Consider the following 22,976-nt stretch of genomic DNA (forward strand, 5'->3'; position numbering starts at 1 on the left):
ACCAGTATTCATGCTTTTAATGAAAGAATAAATATGCCTTTGCTTTGGGGGGAGGAGTGGCAGGGGCTTCATCTACCAAAGTTACTCAGTTCCCAACCCTGGTCTCTTTCAGGTCCTGGCAGCTTCTGGTCAGCAGGGGTATAAGTGAGGCTGACTAGAAACCAGAGGTGAACCGACAGCCACTGCCCCCATCATGTCACAAGTGATGTCCAGCCCCCTGCTGGCAGGAGCCCATCCAGGCAGCTTGACTCCCTGCGAAGAACCCAGGAGGGTCCTGCGCCCAGCACCCAGCCCCAGCCTGCCGCCCCAGTGTCCTTACTACACCACGGAAGGCTGGGGAACCCAGGCCCTGATGGCCCCTGCACCCAACAAGGGGCCCCCCAGCAGGCTCCAGCAGGGCCCACCGGCTGGGGCCAAAGCCAGCTGCCTCCTGCAGTCCCCTGGTGAGCAGGCCGCAGGGGTCCTGGAGGACCTTGACTCCTACATTGACTTCTCACTGGAGAGCCTCAACCAGATGATTCTGGAACTGGACCCCACCTTCCAGCTGCTTCCCCCAGGAGCTGGTAGTCCCTGGGCCGAGCCCACCCAGAACATAACCTCCAAGAAAAAGAAAGAGGAGCCTGAAGCCTTGGGTAAGGACCTGGGGTGCAGTGCCAGGAGGGGGTGCTTGGGGACCAGACCTCATGAGGAAGAAGGACTTTTCTAGCAAATCAAAGGAGCAGGGGACAATGTCCCCTTGGGAGGTGCTGTGCAGCCCCAAACAAGTTACTTAATCTCTGTTTTCTCTCCTGTGTAAAGGAGATGAAGACAAGTTTCCCTCACTCTCCAATTCTATTTTGTTACTGAGTTTGGAAAGGTGATGGATACCTGTTTTAGGTAATTTTTCAGACTTTAAATAAGCTACTATATATAAGAATTTCATACAATGCCGTGTAGTAAATAAGAGCTTGATAAATGTGGAAGCCCTGAACCTCACTGTTCTATGGTCTATCTCTTTAGGTCCTAACCCAGGTCCCCTGAAACTTTTGTAGGATTGCTCTCTGGGCCCCTGTTGCTGTTTAGGGGAGAATCTCTCTGGGGGTCCCCAAGCTGGAAGTAGAGTCACAGAGTTCAGTCTATTTAGGGCAGGACCCTGCTGTGTTTAAGCAGTGAGGTGCTGGTAAATATTTAACACCTAGCTCCACCATGGGGTGGAAAAGAGCCCTGATTTGAAACATCCGTCAAATTTCACCATATAGATTCTTCCACCAGGGCCAGTTTCAAACTATCAACATGATTATCACTGAATGTAGCACTGCAAAGACATACTGTACCAGACCATTATGGTATATATAGTATTTCTACCATACAATACAATAGATACAAATAACCTCAAGAGTGTAGATAGTAGTGGAGCGCCTGGCTGGCTCAGTCAGAAGAGCACGTGACACATGATCTCAGGGTTGTGAGTCTGAGCCCCACGTTGGGTATAGAGATTACTTAAATAAACAAAACCTTTTTTTAAAAAATGATATAGATAATAGGAAAAATAATTGGAATGTGGTGAATTGTATTTATAACTTTTGCTTTTATTATGTTATTTCGTTGTAAGTTTGTATAATTAAAAAAATGTTTAATATTTATTTATATTTTGAGAAAGAGATAGAGCATGAGCAGGAGAGGGGCATAGAGAGTGGGTGACACAGAATCGGAAGCAGGCTCCAGGCTCTGAGTTGTCAGCACAGAGCCTGATGCGGGGCTTGAACTCATGAGCCATGAGATCACGACCTGAGCCAAAGTCAGATGCCCAACTGACTGAGCCCACCAGGCGCCCCTATATAATTTGATCATATTATAATCATCAGTCTAAGTTTAGAAATCAGCTGGACAAAATCTGAAAATTTTAACAATCAGCTCCCATGAACTGGTACAAGCCAACTTCAATATACCACCACATTCGAGGAGATCTAGAAATCCTACATCTGGTATCAGTTTCCCAAACAAAGAGTTTCAAGTATACTCTGAGGATGAAAGTCAAGAAGCAGCAGCCCCATTAGATAGGCCAGAACACTGAGGTCCCAGGGCCTTAAACAATCAGCATAGGTTAATGGGTACAATTAGGGTTAGAGATAGGGTCCATGAGAATTTCTACTTATTGAGCACTTATTATATCCAAGCACTATGCTGAGCGCCTTACAGAAGAACATTTAATCCTCCCAATTTATTCCCATGAAATATTTTATGCCCGTTTTACAGATGAAAAAACTGAGGCTGATGGACTTCAGGAAGGAGCTCGTCCAGCCTAATCACTGGAGGCGGGCAAACCTTACATAAGCTATTGACTTCACTTCTTTGCCTCATATTCCTCATCTGTAAAATAGAGATGAGTTCTTACCTCAAAGCGGGTGGCAGGGATTAAAAGAAATAACACTTGTCAGGTGTTTATCATAAATCCCGGCCTGCTGTTAGTCATTATAAATGGCAGCCGTTTTAATTTTTTAATTAAACACTGGGGTTGCATTTAGAACCAGCCTCAGCATAGGTTCAGGGTCTGGGGTGGAGGTGAGCCCAGCACCCACGTCCTCTGGCGCCCAAGTTCCCAGCCTCCAGCCTGCCTTCTACCCCTCCCATTGAGCATTGCCTGCCAGGGCTGTTAAAAGAACCACCTCTATGCCCCAAGATCTTCCTGCTCCTTGAGGCCAGTCACAGGCATGTCTCTGCAGGGATGGTGGCTTGGGTCTAATTATCATTGGCAGGAGCAAGCCCCAGGCTTTAATGCTCATGCCCCAAGGCAGGAGTTCCGCACACTCAAGGCCGGCTGGGGCAAGACCAGTCTCTGTGGGGCGTCCACACGTACAGGGCGGGGACCTTGACAACCAGGCCCTTCCTCCAGGGGCCAATGGTCAGTGGTCTGTGTTCTCAGATGCTCTGGGCACATCCTGTCATTGTGGGGATATGTCCCCCTGACTGTGGGTAGCAGTGGGGTTCAGGGAATGAGTGGGCAGCCAGCAGTGGTCAGGGGGTCCTGATGAAGCCCCCCCCCCCCCCCCCCCGGCTCTGCCCCAGCCTCTTCTGATGGAATAAGAAAATCCTCTGCTCTAACCTCCACCTGAATGGTGGTGATACCTGAGAGCTCACTACCTCCTGAGACAGCCAGTATAGCCAGCTCCCGGCTAGAAAGTTCTTCTCTGCGGGCACTCATAGCACATCACTGTGATGGGTGGCACCTGTCTCATGCATCTTGGCCTTCCAAAACCTTCGCCTCAGATCACCACTGGTGACAGAGCCCTCGCCAGCCAGTGGCAGCGTCGCTAATTCTGGGCCCCGTGGTGAGTTCTTATTGGGCCAATGTACCCAAATGTGTGGGATGCCCCGCCTCTGCCTCTCATCCTTCCTTCTCTTGGGGTGTCAAGGGGAAGGTGTTCCATAACTGTGGTGCTAGCAGATGTTTACTGTTTCTCTTCGTCCTCACTTGGCAAAATTAAACATTAAGCATCGCCGAGCCTATGTTTCTCCCTTCCCCGAATATACATAGATAGATTTTGTAGTGCGTGATCTCAGCATCTACCCTGTGAAGGAAATGGTGGCAGCCTCGTTTCACAAATGAGAAAATGAGGCCCAAGGAGAAGAAGAAGTGAGACCCACGGTCACACAGCCAGTGAGTCGTAGGCCAGGCCACAAAGCCCCGGTTTCCGGCCTCCAAAGTGTGTTCTTACCTTTCTCTCTTCTTCGGTGCTAGTTTCCTGCCCTCCAGAGCTTTGAAGAACAAATCTGTTTGGAGGCAGCCTGCGGACTCCCCATCTGGGGCTCCACCTCCCCCCGCAGTGCTTACACACCTCCCCCAGGTCCCCTGCACCTACCTCTTGCTTACCTTCCTTCAGACTCACCCTGGGGGACCCCATCCTACCAGGAGCATGGCTCCTCCAAGCAAACACCATCTCCATCTCCATCACCCCTCCCTATCTTTGAAACAGGCACCCACATTTCATTTTCCAGCAATTTCTGCCAGGCAAGGCTGTTTGCCAATCCCAAGTGAAGGAGGGGTGTTTAATAACTATCTCTCTGCCCCCCACCCACGTGCCCCCTTCCACCAGCCCAGCCTGGTGCTGGCGCCTGCATCCACCCAGCACTGCTCAGACTTGCCCCGCGGGCCTGTAAACAGCGGCTGCACCCTGGTGAGGGTGTGGGTGCCTCCACCTCCCCCAGCCACATGCACCTCAGGGCAGAGGTGACTCACAGCTCCAGGACTCCTTCCGTCCTCCCTTCCCAGCCCTACTCTGCAGTCCCCAAGAAAGGCCTTTGGTTGATTGGATGACCCAGTGAGTAGGAAGCTCAGAGCTTCCCTAGGCCAAGAGACCCTCCCCAAAGCAGCCAAGAAACTTCTCACAAGGCCAGGCCTTGGGAAAGTGTCCTGAGGAGCCCCTCCTCCTGGTAGAGGCCCCCCAAACTGAGCACAGGAGTCCAATTCCTCTGCTCCCTGGCTGTGTGGCATTGGATAACTCACTTAACCTTTCTGAGCCTTGATTTCGCATCTGTTATATGGAATTAATAATATTTTCTACTTCAATGGAGTTGTCGTGAGGATTAAATGAGCTAGTACAGGGAACATGTTTGCAACAGCGCTGGCACACAGCACTCAATAAATACCAGCCTTTATTACAAATTATGCAATAAATGCCACCTCCATTGTCACATTTCTCTGAGCCTCAGTTTCCTCCTCTGTAAAAGCAATGGCTGCTGGCATTGGGCATAAGGGCTGAGAGAATTATGGGTAAGAGCACTATAAAGTCCTATAAAAATAGAAGTTGTGCTTGCCAACCTTCCAGAAGAATCCACCCCATTCCAAGACCTCTACTTTTTCAGAACCCACAATATATTGTGCCAAATAGTCTTCTCTTGCCCTCAGCAGTGGGACTCCTGCTGGGTCATCTGACCAGTGCTGGCCTGAAAAAGCAGGCAGGCAGTTCTCTGAAGAACCCCATGGGCCAGGCTCCAGGCATCATTCATCAATATATTTTATCCTTACCACAACCTCGGGAGGTTGGTTTTACATCCCCACTTTGCAGATGAGGAAACCGAGGCTCACAGTGGTTAGGAACGTTACCCGATGCCCCTTGGCGGGAAAGTGGCAAAGCCGGGATTCACACCCAGGTTTGTCTGACAACAAAGCCAGGCCTGTTCCTCTACCCCTTGGAACAGCACGCCCAGGTCAGCCTGCCAGCCCCCCTCATCTGATGTAATCCTCCACCCCCACCCCAGCCCAAGCAGGCTCAGACAGAGGCAGTAGCCGTGAGCAGGCTCAGAGGTCCTACCCGGGAGCAGGCTGGGGCAGGCAGGGATTCCACAGTCACGGTGGGCGGGAGTTGGCGCATGTGCCAAAGCCCAAGGGGGGGCGGGGGAGGCTGGCAGACAGGAGCTGGAGGTGCAGTTTCCCGCTGACTTTGCCCCAGTTTCCATCCTGGGAAGCCAGACGCAGGACTCAACAGGCCTCCAGGAGGGAGCAGCTAGGTAGCCTTTCCACCCCACCTTCTACCACTTTTGTTAGAACAGCACCAAGACAGCTTCCTTTCCCCCAGGTCAGGAGGAGGGGGTGTCCATACTCACCCTGGAGAAAACCACCCAGTGCCCCAGTCCAGGGAGGAGCAAGTTCTCAGAACAAGAGTCCTGAGTGTGCCCACTGGGGACAGGAAAGAGCACTGGAGTGAGCCACCACCCTGGGGCATGTCTAATATCCAACGACTGTGCACCAGTTAAAAGCATGGCGGGGGAGGTCCACGCTTGATAATGTAGCAAACCCTGCCCTCTGGGAGTTCCTGCTCTAAAGCAGACTTCCCAAACTCTGACGTGCACTCAGATCCCAGGGAGTCTTGCTAAAACGCACACTCTGATTGAGCAGGCTTGCATGGAAACAGATTCTGTGCATCTTACCGGGTCCCAGGTAAAGTGGTGCTGCTGAGCTGGGGGCCACAGTGGTGTGGCTTGGTGCACATTGGAATCAGCTGGGGGAGTAGACGAACAACCTGAGGTGTGGGTCTGTACCAGAGATTCTGGTCTATTGGGCACAAGGTGTAGCCTGGGCATGAGGACTTTTAAAAGCTCATCAGGGGAGTCCAGTATGCCACCAAGCTTGAGACCCCCTGCCTTCTTGGTAGACACAGACCTAGAAACAGCCTTCGTGCGCCCTGAGTAAGGGAGGCATCAGAAAATGTGACTGGCACATTCTACAAAGTAGCCATTTCTTTTTTTTTTTAATTTTTTAATGTTTTATTTATTTCTAGGAGAGAGAGAGAGAGACAGCGTGAGCAGGGGAGGGTCAGAGAGAGAGGGAGATACAGACTCTGAAACAGGCTCCAGGCTCTGAGCTGGCGGTCAGCACAGAGCCCGACGCGGGGCTCGAACCCACGAACCGTGAGATCATGACCTAAGCGAAAGTCGGACGCTTAACCGACTAAGCCACCCAGGCGCCCCTACAAAGTAGTCATTTCAACCTGGGGCAGGAACAGGGGGCTTCACTCAGGAGAAGATTTCCTCATTTTAAAAGATTTATGCGCCAGTCAGGACGCCTTGGTAGCTCAGTCGGCTGAGTGTCTGACTTCGGCTCAGGCCATGATCTCATGGTTCATGAATTCGAGCCCCGCGACAGGCTCTGTGCTGACAGTTCAGAGCCTGGAGCCTGCTTCGGATTCTGTGCCTCCCTTTCCCTCTCTGCCCCTCCCCCACTCAGGCTCGATCTCTCTCTCTCTCTCTCTCTCTCTCTCTCTCTCTCTCTCTCTCTCTCTCTCTCATAAATAAATAAACATTAAAAAAATTTTTTTAAAAAGATTTATGGGAGTGCCTGGGTGGCTCAGTCGGTTGAGCATCCGACTTCAACACAGGTCATGATCTCACAGTTCGTGGGTTCGAGCCCCGCGTCAGGCTCTGTGCTGACAGCTAGCTCAGAGCCTGGAGCCTGCTTCAGGTTCTGTATCTCCCTTTCTCTGCCCCTCCCCCACTCACACTCTGTCTCTCTCTCTTTCTCAAAAATAAATAAACATTAACAATTTTTTTAAAAAGATTTATGTGCCAAGAGCAGTGCTATACCTCTTACATTCATCTCATTTCATCCTTACTGTAACACCAAGAGGCTGGGTATAGTCACCTCATTTTACAGGTGTGGAAGCCAAGGCTCTAGTTGCTGAAGTTCTTTGGCCAAGTTCTCTGAGAGTAAGTGGCAGAGTCAGATCTGAAACCCAGGTCTGTTAGATTAAAAGACCTGTGTGCATTCCACTGCATCTCCACACCAAAGAAGAAATCACAAAGAGGGTGACTTGGAACAGCGCCTAGAAGGTTGAGCTGGGTGCTAACCCTAACCCAGCAAACCCCTCTTCTCTGAGCCTGTTTCCTCATCTGTCTAAAAGAGGGGAGAGACCAGACGGGCTTGGGGACTCTTCCAGAATTCCTGTTCTGTGAACCCAGGCTCCCAGCTTTCACCAATGTTCTGCTCTCTCCCCAGACATAAAGTACATTGAGGTGACCTCCACCAGATCAAGGGGCCTTGATGGCCCCCAGCACTGCTCCAGCCCATCTGTCACTCCGCCCTATGGCTCCCCGCACAGTGGTGGCCTCCTCCTTTCCAGAGACATCCCCCGAGAAACTCGAAGCAGCAGCGAGAGCCTCATCTTCTCTGGGAGCCAGGGAAGGGGGTACCAGCGCCCCCCTCCCCACTCTGGGACTCCCTCGTCTCATCCCCCACCCTCTCCCAGCATCTCCATCCCCTGCGTGGGGAACAAGGCCTCGGGCTCCCATGGCTTGGGCTCCCCACTCGTGGCTTCTCCAGGCTTGGAGAAGGGGCTGGGGGCCCCGGCCCCACAGCGGGGCAGTAGGGTCTCTATATTGTCAGCCAGCCCAGCATCTGACATCAGCTATGTGTTTGGAAGGTAGGTCACTTCTGATAGCTTTTGATATTGCCTTCACCAAACACACACACACACACACACACACACACACACATCCTAAAATCATAGATGGGCACCTTGTTCTAATCGGAGCAAAATCAAGATGTGTACCAGAAACAAAAGAGTGATTATTCTCTTTTATGCCATCACAGCCATTTGGACCTCAAGCTTTTCTCAAGCACTTAGAATATAACTCAATATACAAAAATTTTTCCTTATGCCTACCTCTTGGGAAAAGAACTGTTACACTCATGAGACATTTATACAATGCATCTCAAGGAAAAGATTTTTTTTTCAACCTCAAAACACAGGTGCATAAATAAAATCGGGGGACTTAGGAAAAACCATTTAGGAAAGAAAAGCCTCCCTCCTCTTTATTGCTAACAAAACCTAGGAGGGGGGAGGCGGACCTTCCTGGGCATTATTCGTAATTGCCCCAGCCCGTGTGCAGACCTTACAGTGGAGCCGCACACACACCTTGCCCAGAAGGACCAAACCACGGGACTTCTGTCCCCCACACCGACTCCAAAGCTGTTGTGCCAAGGCAGTCGTTGGCAAGGAGGCTGGGATTCCACAGCCGTGGCCATTGGCATGGGCCTCTGAGCTCAGAGAGAATTCGGGTTGGACGCAGAGCTGGCCTCCTCATCTTTTACCAGCTGGGGAGTTCCCTCTGCATCCGCCGTAGACACAGTCCAGCCTAGGTCCAGCCTGCGTGCAGGGCTCTTGGGGATATGGAGGTGCTTCTGTGATAGCTCAGTCAGACCTGCCTGGCTGGGAAGGCAGAGGGAATTCAGTCCAGCACAAGCCCATATGACCTGCAGGGGATCGGCTCATTGGCTACTTTAAGTACCAAAGACTGCTGTGCAGGAATATTTCTGTATCCTTCAGCATCCCTTGGGGATCAGGTGGGCATGCACTTTGTCCTGGGCCATGGGGGGTGGAGTATACAATACTCTATTTAACCAGAGCTCTAGGCCCCTGAGTGTCTACTCTGACATCCTAACACCCTGCCTGTCTGGTGCCCTCCCTGTAGCAGCCAGTCTCTCCTCCACTCCAGCGTCTCCAGCCATCAGTCATCTTCTAAATCCTTGGAAAGCCCGGCCAGCTCTTCCTCCAGCCTCCACAGCCTTGGCCAAGTGTCCCTGTGCACGAGAGCCAGTGACCTCCAGGGCCCCAGCAACCCCACACCAAGCATGGGCCAGCCCAGAACAACCCACTCCCCGCCACTGGCCAAGGAGCATGCCAGCAGCTGCCCGCCCTCCATCACCAACTCCATGGTGGACATACCCATCGTGCTGATCAACGGCTGCCCAGAACCAGGGTCTCCTCCACCCCAGCAGACCCCAGGACACCAGGACTTTGTCTGGCCCGGGGCTGCTGCTTCTGGCAACTCCTGTCCAGTCACCAGGAGACAGAGCCAGACCCTGACAGATGCCCCTTTCACCACATCCTCGGAGGGTAAGTTGTAAACCAATACTTAAATTGTTGTGAGGTTTGGCTTGGAGGAATAGACAAAATATCAGTGAGTTTCTGCAGTAGCAGGTCAACATGCTGAATGCCTACTGTGTGCCAAGCACTTTCCCAAATAGTAGGCACAGAGAGATGGCCACAGTCTAGAAAGAGATATGAAAGCCAGGGATCAGTGTCAAGTAAGATAAACACAGAAGTAAAGAGATGTCCTAAGTCTTAGGGGGCCATAGAGGGAGGAGTGAGTGATCCTTTTAGTCTGAAAAACTGGGAAAGCTCCTCAGAGGACGTGACATCTGAGCTGGATCTGGAAAGTGGATCAAGTCTGGAGCCAGAGCAGGAGAGGAGGGGCATTCCCAGCAGAGGGAACAGCGAGTCCACAGTCATGAAGGTATAGAAGCAGCACATGCATGTTTAGGAAATGACTGCAGTGCTGGGTGTGGGGTGAGGTCACTGAGTAATCTGGGGCCAGATTGGGAAAGGCCTTGAACCCCAAGCTAGAGTGGATTTTACCCGTTAGGCCACGAGGGCCTAGCAGAGAGTCTCAAACAAGGGAGTGTCTGGGTCCGAGGTGCACGTTCGATAGATCACTCTGGCAGATGAACTGTAAGGAGAACAGCTTTGTTTGAGTTTTCATCACAAAGCGGTCCAGACAAGCTGTAACGGGGGTCTAAACCAGGGCGGGGCAGGGCAGTGGAGGAGAGAGGACGGAGCCAGGAGACCCTCGGGATATGAAAACAGCAGGCTTGATGACTAACCCAGGAGAGGGAGAGGGAGAAGGAGAGTCAGTCCTACCTCTGACGTTCGTGGATGACGAGCACACAGAGGGCTGACCGAGACAATGCATTCCAACTCAGACAGCTAAAAACCACAAAACAGCAAACACCCTCCTTCCCGTAGTCTGTGACTACAGGCGTCCAAAAAGAACAAAACTAGCCAGAACCCAAAGCAGGAAACAGAGAGGCACAGCCTTAGCCCCCACGGGGTGTATCTCTCCAGAATAGAGCCCTGCAGAGTCCCCCAGGGCACTGTCCCAGCTCCCGCCTCATTTAACCACCTCCTTCCTGAGGCTTCTCAGCCCTCAGTCAGCCATAAGCATCAGGGTGACTGGTAAGGGGCGTGATGCTTACTCTGGACCAGGCTGCCATTCAGGGAGCCATGTCAAGGTAAAGCAAGAGAAAATGGCATGACAGGTGTGCCTTTGAATCTGCTCTGATGTTTTCTCAGGACAAATCATTTGCATACTTCAGTACATTTTTTTTTTATAATGAATTACTCTCAACTGGCCACAACACACCTTTTTTAAGATGCCAAAACTGAGAACCATGGCTCTCTGTCTTAGGGGACCAGGGAAAATGGCCATTCTGTCATCTCAAAGAGCACATTTACTCAGCCTGGTAGTATTCCCAACCTGGTTGGGTGATGCCCCAGGATATCACTGATTACACCCTGGAACCTTATCAAATTCTGCAAACTATTCTCAAAACAAAGTCCATGCTAATTGCCTAGGCTATTGGAGCGTTAAAGACCCTCAGAGGCTGGTTAGTACGTTCAGTCCTCTCTGGGCTTTGGGAGCAAAACAGTAGTCTCAAAGCAGAGTCAGGAATCCTGTCTTCTGACTTCTTCTGCACAGGCTCATCTGCCCAGATCTGCTGCTTTCTTTTCCTCACCTTTTCTTTCCATTTCTTTTCCAAACTCCCCAGGACACTTGGAGGATTCTTAAGGAGGAAGAGAGGGTAAAAGCAAACAGATGATACATCTCAGAATCCCTTATTTATCCCTTCTTTCAGTCCACACCAGACAACACTAGATTCGAGAAACTGTTTCTCATTAAACTGAGATTTTATCTGTTTGTAATTCATTACCAAGGATACAAGGGGAGACTCCTAGGTCCTACATGTGCCAAACCCTGGAATTCTTCTGTTGGACGTTGCATTTTGTAGGACGTTGGAGATACAGTGGGGTTGGGGTAGGGTGGGGCGGGTTGAACAGGACCACTGGGCAGAGGAGGGGGGAGGGTCTCTCAGCTCCCCTCTGTCCAGCCTACAGAGGGTCCACCCTCTCTGTCTCCAGGTCCCCCCAGGGACATGCAGCCCACAATGAAGTTTGTGATGGACACATCTAAATACTGGTTTAAGCCAAGCATCACCCGGGAACAAGGTAAAAGCAAGCACGGTGTTTCAAGGGCTGAGGATGAGACTTAAGTCTCTGTCCTCCACCTTGTATCAGGCAGATGGGGCCCTGGGTCATGTTAGGGGAGGGAAAGACAAATCGTAGGTCCAGGGAAGGGGGTTATCCTGTGAACCTCATGTCTTGAGGAAATAGAGACTGTAGCAGGGAGGGTAGAGATTAGATAATAGAAAGCACTTCCTGGGAACAAAAAGTGAATTCTGTAATGTCTGCTCTATGAAGACCTTATGGGGCTTGGGGACAGAAGGTGTCCAGAAGAGCTTGGGAGGGGAGGGGTGCGGTTAACTGTCTCTGACCCAAGGATTATTCCAGCAATCGGGCTGCTGAGGACGGAAGAGCCAGGGGCTTTCGTCGTGAGGGACAGTACTTCCTACCGAGGCTCCTTCGGCCTTGCCTTGAAGGTGCACGAGGCCCCTGTACCTGCCCAGAACCGATCAGGTACGCACCAGTCTCTGTCCTCACTCAAGGCCTCACAGACGCGACGGGATGTGGTAGGCTTTAGTCCCAGCTCCGCCACTGCCTCTGCCCCACAGCAGGTCCGTAATGACAGCTGGGAGGAGGGTCCACCTCAGTGCTCTCTCAGCTGCCCTCCTGTAGGGAGGGTCTGTAAGGAGCTCCTTCCACGGCAAACCTAAGCTGCTTCTGCCTCCTGTAATCCCCAGATTCCCTGCTCTGCTCTCATGGGGAGCCAAGGAGGAAGTTCCCAGCCCCTCTCCAGGATCCATCCTCTCCTCTGGGTGCTCACCTCTGTCCAGACCAGATTTATTGTGAAGGAACCTAATGTGGTCATAACGTATGTCCTCTAGCTTATCACATGTGTGTGTGACGGTTTATCACATGTGTGTGATGGTTTATCATTTATGTGCTAGTTTACCATGCATGTGATAGCTTATCACGTGCTGTGCCGTGGTCTCACACACACAACACACATCTGGGGGGCATCCATCCTGCACCAGGATACCTCGCCGGGGAGATAGATAAAACCAGATCATTATAGTACAAGGTACCTAAGTACCAGCCCCTCACCAAACCCCAGAATTATAGCTCTCCGTGTCGAACGGATGAGATAAATGGGTCCCCAAGAGTTAGCTGACGACCCCCCAGAGCAACGATGAAAATCCCAAATTCATGCTCTCTAGATTACGCCTCTCTGTCTAAATAAGAAAGTGACCTCGGGGGGGCGGCGTTGGTTATCCAGGCAGGCTTGCCAGAGGGCACAGAGAGGAAGAAGCCAGGGGCTAGTGAGAACAAGCAGACAGGCATTGTTCACCCTCCAGGGCCAGCCTGGCGTCGGCAGGGACTGTCGGGTGGCTAATAATAGCACCTGGGAAGGAGTGGGGAGGGGGGGAGAAAAATCAGGCTGAAGAGTTAAGATGTGATTTCAGTAGTCATTGAGAACCATCCCCCGTAGCTCTTGAAACCAAGAGAAAGAATGACTGGCTGCAGAAGCCTTTGAGTAAAGACATTAACACCTCCTTTGTGGGAGGCCTTGAAGATAGGGTTTTTACTAGCAGAGGCAGGGGGATGGACCAGTTAACCTCTGGATGGACCAGGAGGAGGCAGGTCAGGGAATGAGTTGGTCAGTGTGTGGCTAACCCTGGATTCTGGAACTCCCATTCACATGCACTCTTTCTTCTTTCTTTGTCCAGGTGAGGACAACAGTGACCTCATCCGCCACTTCCTCATTGAGTCTTCCGCCAAAGGGGTGCATCTCAAAGGAGCAGATGAGGAGCCCTACTTTGGTGAGCCTCTCTACCTGCTGGCCCCGGGTGGGCCCTGCCCTTCTGAGCCAGGAGGCTGGTCTGGGGAAGGCCTTCTCACACGGGGCTGCCTGTCTCCTTGCAGGGAGCCTCTCTGCCTTTGTGTGCCAGCATTCCATCATGGCCCTGGCCCTGCCCTGCAAACTCACCATCCCGCAGAAAGGTGGGTCTGGGCCCCAAAGAGGCAACATCAGGGCACTAGGCCCGTGTGTTCTTACTAGAAATGCTCCCAGTGGTCACATCTCACCTGATTTATGGATTAGTGTCACAGTTAAAAGTGCTTTGTCTAACATCCATCTAAGTATCTGCACTTCCTGGTTTGAGAATTTGAGAACGTTGACCTCTCTGAACCTCCATTTCCTCCTCTATGAAATGGGGACAGCCATCATCATACCACAACTGTGTCGAATAGGTGTTATCCCCATTCTACAGATGAGAAAAAGGGGCTCAAGGGGCTGAGTAATTCACCCACAGGCCTACAGATCATACATCGAACCAAGATCAGGAAGTCCCATTCAGAGCCTACAGCCCGGTGGGCTGGTAAGCTGAAGTAGACGATCTCAGGGTGTGTAGGAGGAGCGGCAAGGGGGTTCTGGGAGAGGAGTCAGAGCAGGGGAGCCCCAGTATGGTGATGTGGAGGGCCTCTCTACTTTCTGAAAAGAAAGGCCTGGGTTTGGGAAGGGCCCGAAGGAAGGGAGGAGGTCAGAGGCTTCTGAGGACCAGGTGACTTCAGCAGTCCAGGGGCTGGAGGAGTGAGGAGGAAAAGGAGGGATCAAAAGACTTGCAAGCTAGGCATCTGGGGAGCCCCAAGGGGCCCCGTTTGTCTAATTACGGTAATCACTCCAGGTTTCGCAGCGGCTTGCTTCCTGAAGGTGGGGGCGGAGGTGGGAGATGTTCAAAGGGATTAATGCTCCTAAGAGAAGGGTCCGTTCACTCTACCCCCGCCCCCTCCGGGGCCTGTTCCTTTGCTTTGGCTCAGAATTGGGAGGTGGAGACTCCTCAGACCCTGCTACAGGCAGCCAGGCCTCCTGCCTAAAGAAATCCGCAGGTGAGTAGTTCAGAGGAGGCTCCAGGCTTGGCTGGGCCCCTGGAGGGCCCCTCCCAGCCCCCTGCACACACGGGCACATGCAGGTCCACACAAGTTCCCATCACAGCTTTATTTCTTCATCCTTAACAAGGTGCCCCAGTCTTCCCCATACCTGTAAGCCCTGAGGTGAGAGGTGCAGGGCTGGGGAGTGTGGCAAGTAGGCAGAAGAGAGGGAGGTGGGTGAGGCTTACACCCCATCATGCACACACATGGATACATGTGGACGTGATGGGGTCTCCCTGGTTCTGAGGGACCTACCCTGGAGGTGGTCTCCGGGCCTGGGATCCTGTGTGTGGAGTGTCAGGTCCAAGTCTTGGGGGTTTCCACGGCAAAAGGTCACTCCTCTTCAGGTCTGGAGGCCAGCACGAATCAGCCCTTGTCTGAGTGACAGCTCCTACAACGGGCCCCCTCCCCATCCTTGTCTTCTCCACTTTCTCTTGACAATGAACCAGGGCCCCAGGTTGGGTGGAGGTGGAGGCAGTGCCACCCATGCTCTGGACAGAAGGAAGGCTTGACTGGGCATCCCTAACATAGGGCAACAGCCCCTCCTTTACTCCACCCTAAGGGCCACAGACCAGAGCAATGCAAAGCAGCAGATGATCTCGAAGTCCTCCGGGATTGGCCTCAATCCTGCCTGCCTGCTGGTGGCTCGGGGGAGCCCCACTGGACTCCCAAAGAAGGAAGAACCCTGACCCCTGGCTCTGGGCAGAGGGAAGACCAGAGCCTGGGTGACCCCACCTGCCCCTCCATGGTGGATCCTGGCAGGGCCCAAGCACAACATTTACATCCACAGGCTGCCATGCCCTGTACCTGACCTCCGTGAGTGTAGAGACCCTGAGCGGAGCCCTGGCCGTGCGGAAGGCCATCTCAACCACCTTTGAGAGGGATGTCCTCCCCACACCCACCGTGGTCCACTTCAAAGTCACCGAGCAAGGCATCACCCTGACGGATGTCCAGAGGAAGTAAGGGACCTCCCTTGCCCTGGGGCTGGTGGGCTGGGCATCGAGAAGTGGAGGGGATCCTGAGACGGCCTGTGGATCCGTGATGAAAATAGGATTCAGGATCCTGGACCCAACGTGGTCAGTGACTTGCTGAGTGACTCCAGGCAAGTTCCCCGCCTTCTCTGGGCCTCACACCAATGACCTCTTACCAAAGTCCCCCTTCCCTGTGACCAACAGAGATGGAATTAACCAGCATTCATTGGGCACTGATTAAATCTGCATCCATTGATGAAACATCTGCAAAAGGCCAGACTCTGGCTGCCCACTGGGACACAGTGGATGAGATCACTCCTTCCCCAGGCTCAGAGCTTCACAGTCTAGCAGGAGCCTAGTCCTGAGCTGGAGAAACAAGATGCCATTCTTATCCTCAAGCAGTTATATGACACAGTGAGCACGGGGTGGGGAGAGGGTAAAAACATGTAGGACACAAGGTAGATTCACTCCATGAAAAGAAAGAAGTGCCAACATATGCCCCAGGGCTCAGCAGTGGGAAAGGTCACGGCAGGCTGTAAGGGGTCTAGTTGGGAGGCTTCTTAGAGAGCATGGCCTCTGACCTCTGGGAGACCTGGAGATGATGGAGGTAGGACATGGCCCTGGGACAGGCTCTCATCAGCTTCCATTCTCTCCCTGCCTCTTCCAGGGTGTTTTTCCGGCGCCATTACCCCCTCACCACCCTCCGCTTCTGTGGCATGGACCCCGAGCAACGGAAGTAAGTTCAAGGCTGGGCCGAACTCAGGAAAGCCACCCAGGGCCTAGATGCCCACTGAGGTTTCTTGCTGACTCTGGGACTGGGATCACAGACAGAGCCTGTGAGCCTCGAGGGGCCAGGAGTAACAGGATGAGGGCAGGGTGGGACCCGGTGGGGTGTGGACGCAGCTGGCTGTGCTCCCCTCGCTGCTCAGCCAGAGTCCTGCGGAATGCACAGAAGCCTCAGTACTCATTACTGTCCATCTTCCTTTCCCACAGGTGGCAAAAATACTGCAAGCCCTCCTGGTAAGGCCTTCCTGTGCACTGTCAGTCACCATAAAAGGTCTCCCTGGGGCAGGGCCTAGGACCCAAAAAGAGGAGGGTATTACAGAAAGAGGGAGGCCCTGTCCTGATCCTAAGAGAGCCCATGGTTTTGATGGGGGTGGCACAGGCCCCAGACCTCAGAGAACCTCCAGTCTGAAGGGGGACACATAACCTGGGAGCCCTCAATCTAATGTAGGAGGCACAGGTTCTAACCTCAGGGAGCCTTAATCTATAGGGATGCCCCAACTGATGGTCAAGACACATCCTTGCCCTCAGAAAACTTCCACTCGGATGAGGAATACACAGGTCCTGTCTTCAGCCTCCCCCCACCTTCAAAATGAGGGAAACTTAGATCTTGAGGAGGAGGAGGTATCCTACCCCCAGTGAGCTGGGGAAGCGGGAGGGAGGAGCACGGTATTCGCTGAGATCACCTCTCCTAGCCTCTCTGGGCCCCACCTCCTCATTCAGGCTGTGCTCTCCCACCAGGATCTTTGGATTTGTGGCCAAGAGCCAGACAGAGTCACAGGAGAATGTATGCCACCTGTTTGCGGAGTATGACACAGTCCAGCCAGCCTCCCAGGTCATCAGCCTGGTGGGTGCTCTGCTGCAGGACACGGAGAGGATGTAGGGGGAGGGAGCTTCCTCTGCACCTTCCCAGACATCCCAAGAGACTAGAACCCCTGAACGGAGGCTGTAACCACACCGATGAGCCAATCTATTAGACTGGAGGAGAGAGATACCAAACCATTGGTGAAATCCTTGGAACCCTGCGACCTTCAGCAGTGACCTTCATCTGGACCCCACTGTGTCTCAGTTTCCTCAACCAAATAAGGAGACAGGACCAGCTGTTCTTCTCAGACTTTGGTGGACATCTTAACAAGCTCCCTGTGACCCTGAAGCACACCCTCACCTGAGGACCCCACATGGAAACAACCTCGAGGACCCCGACTCCATCAACTTGGACACTACCAACACAGTAGCCTGAGATAGAGACCTGTGACGCTCTGTCATGGCAAACAGCAGGTTCAGGACTCATGCGTCCCTAGCCCAAGGTGGACCTGGGAAAGATGATCCACAAGGACTGACCAAAGGAGGGACAGACTGACTCTATTTCCCTCCATATCTGTTCTTTCCACCCCCACCCCCACTTTTGTAATGGCTTCTTGGGCGGTGGTTCCCAGGACAAAGCAAGATCTGCCTGCCCTGGATTCTTTAGGCCAATGTGGTCATGGTTGTCAGGGCAGCTTAGCAAGGGGAAACTTGCCCCCATGGTCAGAGACCACCAGCTGTCCTCACATTCCTGATGTCTAATCCCCACACTGCAAATGAGTATCAGCCCCATCTTTTCTTGCAGTTTTTTGGTAAGCAAGTTCCTTCCAGCTGGTGCCACAACTGCCCTAATGCTGCTCATGCAACCCACTGGAGGGAGGCGGGGGCCAGGAGGCCAGACACAAGGGCCAGCTTTCTCTGATCTTGTTCAGCCCCAGTCTTGCTGAGTGCCCCTGCTTCCCCAGACACACGTGAAGACAAACACTGACAAGCGTGCACAGCAGTAGGGCGTCAACTGGCCTTATGACCACACGGGGGCAGCAGAGAGTCATGAATGTAAACAGCCAGCCAACTCCAGAGGTCTGGAGAAGCTGGGCGGTCTTTCTCCCACCCCACTTCCATCAAGACTCCCAGGAAGCTGGAATAGTTTGTCTAACAGGCCTGGGGTCCTAAGAAAACCACAACATGAGGATGGAAGAGGCTCAGAGAAGAAGCCCACTTTTGTTCTACCAGGAGCAAGTGCCTGCCTCCTCCCAGCTGTGGGCCCGGCCACAGCATCATTATCATTATCTTTGGCCAAAGTTGAGCCTGACAGATTATGGTTTCAACCCAGGAAACCAAACTGGACTGAAGCTGCTCTGGGCTGGCAAGACTGGCCGGGAGCAGCCCACCCAGCCTGTGCTCAGGCACTGCCCCGTCCCTGGAGGGTACAGAACACTAGACAAGCTTCTCCAGGTCACAGTGGCCAAGTCCTCAAGGTTATATTCAAGGGGCAGGCAGAGCCCCCCTTTTACCCATGGGTGCCTATGTAGTTCCCATGGAAAATAAAATGTCTGTCGTGGCACAACTGTTGGTTCTAAGGCATTCAGGACTGCCCCCTCAGGTGGAGACCTAAACAGAGAGGAGACCTGAGTTGGCACGTGGTGGCAGTGTCCTAAAGAAGACTGCATTAGCCACACTCTTTCCTACCCCCTGGCCACAGCAGTACAATATCCATTAGCTTCCCTTCATAAACCATCTCTTAAACCATTCCGTGTTCCCCACATGTCTGACACACCTGGTTTTCTTCATGACTCCTTGCCTACCATTCTGCCTTGAAGACAGAGTTGAGATTTTGCCCATGTCCCAGGGCTGAAGATGAGTATGTGCGGCCCCCCTGACGGATTCCAAGGTCTCACTCGGGCTCCCTGAGGGACAAGGAGAGGCAAGTAAAACATGGGCAGCTCAGCGGGAGTCTGAAAGAGTCTCTGAACCCAGATGATCCCTGGGCTACCAGCTCAGCCCTAGAGAAATGGAAAATGGCTTCATCATTTCACCCTGGGCTTGGGGGTGGGGGCAGTTCTACCACTAGCTTCGGCCAGTTGGCAGTCCAAGTCTTGCCAAATGGTACAGGCGGGGCCTCAGGAAATCTACTTTCCTAGAGACCCTTAGGAAGGGAGGCTGCTGCTTCTGTTTAGGCTGAGCTCTGTGACCCATGGCAGGAGCTGCCCTGGAGGGCTTGCGAAGAGACTCTCCCAATGGCTTTGAACCACTGTTGAGGAGCCCTGCCTCCCCCCTCACTACCAAACTTCAATTCCAGCCTCCTGCCCCAGCAGCCCCCACTCAACCTGGCCGTGGACTGAGTCCATTGAAGGTAATACTCTCTGCTGCATTTAGCATAACTCATCTTTCCTCCAGAAAGATTTAACCAAAAAATTGACTTAGACTTCTGCCGATGGACAGAGTAGCCAGCCCAGCAAGGGTAAGAGGGTTGGTGGGTAGAGAAGAGGAAGGACAGCCACCAAGCCAGGAGCCAGGAGGGGAAGGGTCTTCATATCTCAAGAGTTTTCTGTCTAGGAGTCCCCAGGCCTGGCAGCCTTTGATCTGAAGCTTCCCTCACCAATACCTTCTAATGTCACCCCTCCCAATTTTCCATCCCTCTGTATCCTGCTCTCTATACACATACACCATCCATCCACCCCTCCCTCCATCTCCCACCCCAGGTTCTTCCTTTCCTTCCTCACCTCATTCTTTCTTGACCCACCTACCCCCAAACCCATCCTCTCCCTCTTTACAGAAAAAACTGTCACTCTTGTCCCATTTACTTTTTTAATGTTTATTTGTTTATTTTTATGGAGAAGGGACAGAGAGAGGGAAAGAGAGAATCCCAAGCAGGCTCTGCATTGTCAATACAGAGCCAGACATGGGGCTCGATCTCATGAACCTTGAGATCATGACCTGAGCTGAAATCATGAGTCGGACATTTAACCGACTGAGCCACCCGGATGCCCCTCATTCTTGTCCCGTTGAGTTTCCTCACCTCTTTATCCCAGGTGGCTGGACCCATAGCAAAGCACTGCTAGAGTCGACAGGAAGGGAGAGGGGCAGCCACCTGCATTGCCAACCATTTTTCAAGACTCAGATTCCCACCCTCTCCAAACCCTGCCTCCTCTCTGGCCACAGAGTGACCTCCCCAGAAGCCTGAAGCACCCTCACCCCTACACTCATGTCTGCTCACCTCTGCTCTTTCATCCTCAGCCTCCTTCCCTTCCTTAACTCTCGAGCCATCCAATAGGCTGAGGGCTTGAAACCACAACAGGGCTAGGAGGTGAAGGGCTCACAACCCGGAGATTGGTGGCTTGCTTTGTGCAACAATGGTTTTCTTGCTAGAGGCTTTGTTCCTGGGAGCCAGGCACACAGACCAGTGTGACAATGTTCTAACAGAGGTTCCTAAGTGCCAATCAGGGCTGACAGGAAGAGTAGAAACAGAGAAGGTAAACCTTATCCATTTGGAGGGAATGAGGACGATGTTACCAAGGAGGTAACATTCAGGTTGGGTTTTCAAGGGTGAATAGGAGTTTAGCATGCAAAGCAGGGGAGAGAAACCAGCTTTTATTGGGAGGCTCTTATGTGCTAAGTACGATGTGAGGCACACTGTGTTATGTTCAATCCCGTTTTACTGAGGCTCAGAGGGTTAACTTGCCCATATTCAAGGGCAGTGGCAGGAAGTAGGATTCTCTATTTGTGCCCTTTCTACTGCCTCAGCATTCTCAGATAAGCAGATGGATGAATCTGTGTGCGGAACACACAGGTATGAGATGATACCATATTCACTGTGGCTGAAGTACATGGTACCCAAGGGAGTAAGTGTGAGGAGAAGCAAAGAGTCGGGAGCCAGATTATCAAGAGCCTTGGGTGCTAGGCTGAGAATGTCTAAGGCATCAATACTTGTTAAGTGAATGAATGAGTGAATGAATGACTGAATGAGGTTGGGCTTGGGACCACCATATACAGTTGTGCAGGTTGTACAATGTGCAATCATACATGGAAACCTGCTTGGACTTCATCTAACAGACACTGGGGAGACATCAGAGGCTTTTCAGCCAAGGAATAAGTGACCAGATTTGTGCTTTAGAAATATGGCGAGGGGGCCAGGAGACTGGACCTGAGGGCTGGGCTGGGGAGAAATGTGATCGGAAGAGGAAGTTGTCAGAACTTGGACTCTAGGCCAGGAAAGGAATAAGAGCCTAAGGAGACAGGCTAGGGCAGGAACCAACTTGATCTAGCCCTGGGTCCTTGGTTCCTCTGACATGGAAGGGCCACATGGGAAAGACCAAAGACCAAGGCATCCCGGTCCCACTGGTGTGGGTCTCCTCTGGCGGCCATAACACAACAGCGGGTGGCCTAAACAACAGACACTTATTTTGTCACTGTTCTGGAGCCTAAAATGCCAGCATGGTCGGGTCTGGTGAGAGCTCTCTCCCTGGCTTGCAGACAGCCACCTTCGGTGGCCTTTCTTCAATGTATGTTCCTAGAGAGAGAGCTCAAGAAATCATTTCTTCCTTTTTTTTTTAAGTTTATTTATTTATTTTGAGAGAGAGAGAATTCCCAAGCAAGCTCCATGCTGTCAGCCCAGAGCCTGACTCAGGGCTCAGTCCCACGTACCGTGAGATCATGACCTGGGCCGAAATCAAGAGTCGGGTGCTTAACCGTCTGATCCACCCCAGGCACCCCTCTTTCCTCTTCTTAATAAGGCCACCAAGTCTATCAGATGGAGACCCCATCCTTATGGTCTCAGTTAACCTTAACTGACTCCTAAAAATAGTATCTCCAGGGGCGCCTGGTGGCTTCGTCGGTTAAGCGTCCGACTTTCTCTTAGGTCATAATCTCGCGGTTCGTGGGTTTGAGCCCCGCGTCGGGCTCTGTGCTGACTGCCAGCTCAGAGCCTGGAGCCTGTTTCAGAGTCTGTGTCTCCCTCTCTCTCTGACCCTCCCCTGCTCACGCTGTCTCTCTCTCTCTCCTAGAAATAAATAAAAAATATTTTTAAAAAAAAAATAGTATCTCCAGATACAATCACACTGGGGTTAGGGCTTGTGACTTTGGAGGGACGCAATTCAATCTTGCCCCAGCCGTGCTCCCCACTCTTACAGTCCCCCTGTGCTAGCCCGGCAGGGGCTCTCATCCTCCTGACCCTCACCCTTAGAGGCAGCCAAGGGCTTGTTTGGTAAGTCTCTGCTTCCTGGAAGGTATCTCAGCCTTTACCTCCCTGCAATCGAGTCTTGTCAAGGCAAGGTGGTCAAGTGCAGCTTGGCTGGCAGCAGGCCTGGGGGCCAGGGAAGGCAAGCCAGGAGGAGGGAACCAGAGAATGAGAAGAGGGGGAGAGGAAGGGGGCATGCCACTCACCTGATCATTCACTCAGTCACAAATGTGCTGAGCTCTTAGGGGAATGGTGCACGATTAGGCACACCAGGGTCAGGCAGGGAATGGAGAAGAGGTCTGTATGTGCCCCAGGAGAGATGTTCTCTCCTACACAGCATGAGATGGGACACGCTGTGTGCACTGAGATGGGACATATCCTTGCCTAGCTCATCCCACTCACACACACATACTTCCCTCTTCTGCATCAAGAACTAGAAGCCCAGGTAGTCAGGCAGAGCTGAGTGGTGGTCCCCTTTGCCACTGACAAGCTTCATGATTTAGGACAAGTCACTTCTCTGGGAACTGAACCTTGGTTTCCACGGCTATAATACCCACTTCACAAAATTAAGGTTGTGGGAGGCCTAAGGACACACTGAACGTGAACGTACAAAGGTGCATTATGAGAAGGGTGGGACTTTTATTGGTCTGTCACTGAGCGTTCAATATATTCCAAGTACCATACTGCTGGAGCAGGAGCTCCGTGAGAAAAGCTGAACCCCCAGCACCTAAAACAGTGCCTGGCACACATCATGCCTGCAGTATTTGCTAGAAGCTTTGCCATATGTGAGTTCATTTAATCTTGACAACAATACTACATAAG

General features: G+C 52.3%; 1 protein-coding gene across 2 annotated transcripts in view; it reads left to right on the plus strand.

The window, feature by feature from the left end:
* TNS4 (tensin 4) overlaps positions 1-18,727 on the plus strand; it is a 22,469-nt gene extending 3,742 nt beyond the window's left edge. The window contains exons 2-13 of one of the 2 annotated variants that reach the window (XM_077779095.1): positions 113-632; positions 7,472-7,895; positions 8,947-9,371; positions 11,454-11,540; positions 11,883-12,008; positions 13,220-13,312; positions 13,416-13,493; positions 14,310-14,378; positions 15,211-15,379; positions 16,059-16,127; positions 16,385-16,411; positions 16,916-18,727. In XM_077779095.1, the coding sequence (XP_077635221.1) occupies positions 194-632; positions 7,472-7,895; positions 8,947-9,371; positions 11,454-11,540; positions 11,883-12,008; positions 13,220-13,312; positions 13,416-13,493; positions 14,310-14,378; positions 15,211-15,379; positions 16,059-16,127; positions 16,385-16,411; positions 16,916-17,057 (2,148 nt within the window). In that variant the 5' untranslated portion in view covers positions 113-193 and the 3' untranslated portion in view covers positions 17,058-18,727. The remainder of the gene's footprint in view (positions 1-112; positions 633-7,471; positions 7,896-8,946; positions 9,372-11,453; positions 11,541-11,882; positions 12,009-13,219; positions 13,313-13,415; positions 13,494-14,309; positions 14,379-15,210; positions 15,380-16,058; positions 16,128-16,384; positions 16,412-16,915) is intronic. The other variant, XM_077779096.1, reaches the window with a different exon arrangement.
* Positions 18,728-22,976: the final 4,249 nt, after the last annotated feature.

The sequence above is a fragment of the Crocuta crocuta genome, unplaced genomic scaffold, assembly GCF_008692635.1.
Source record: "Crocuta crocuta isolate KB4526 unplaced genomic scaffold, BGI_CrCroc_1.0 scaffold68, whole genome shotgun sequence".
Classification (NCBI taxonomy): domain Eukaryota; kingdom Metazoa; phylum Chordata; class Mammalia; order Carnivora; family Hyaenidae; genus Crocuta; species Crocuta crocuta.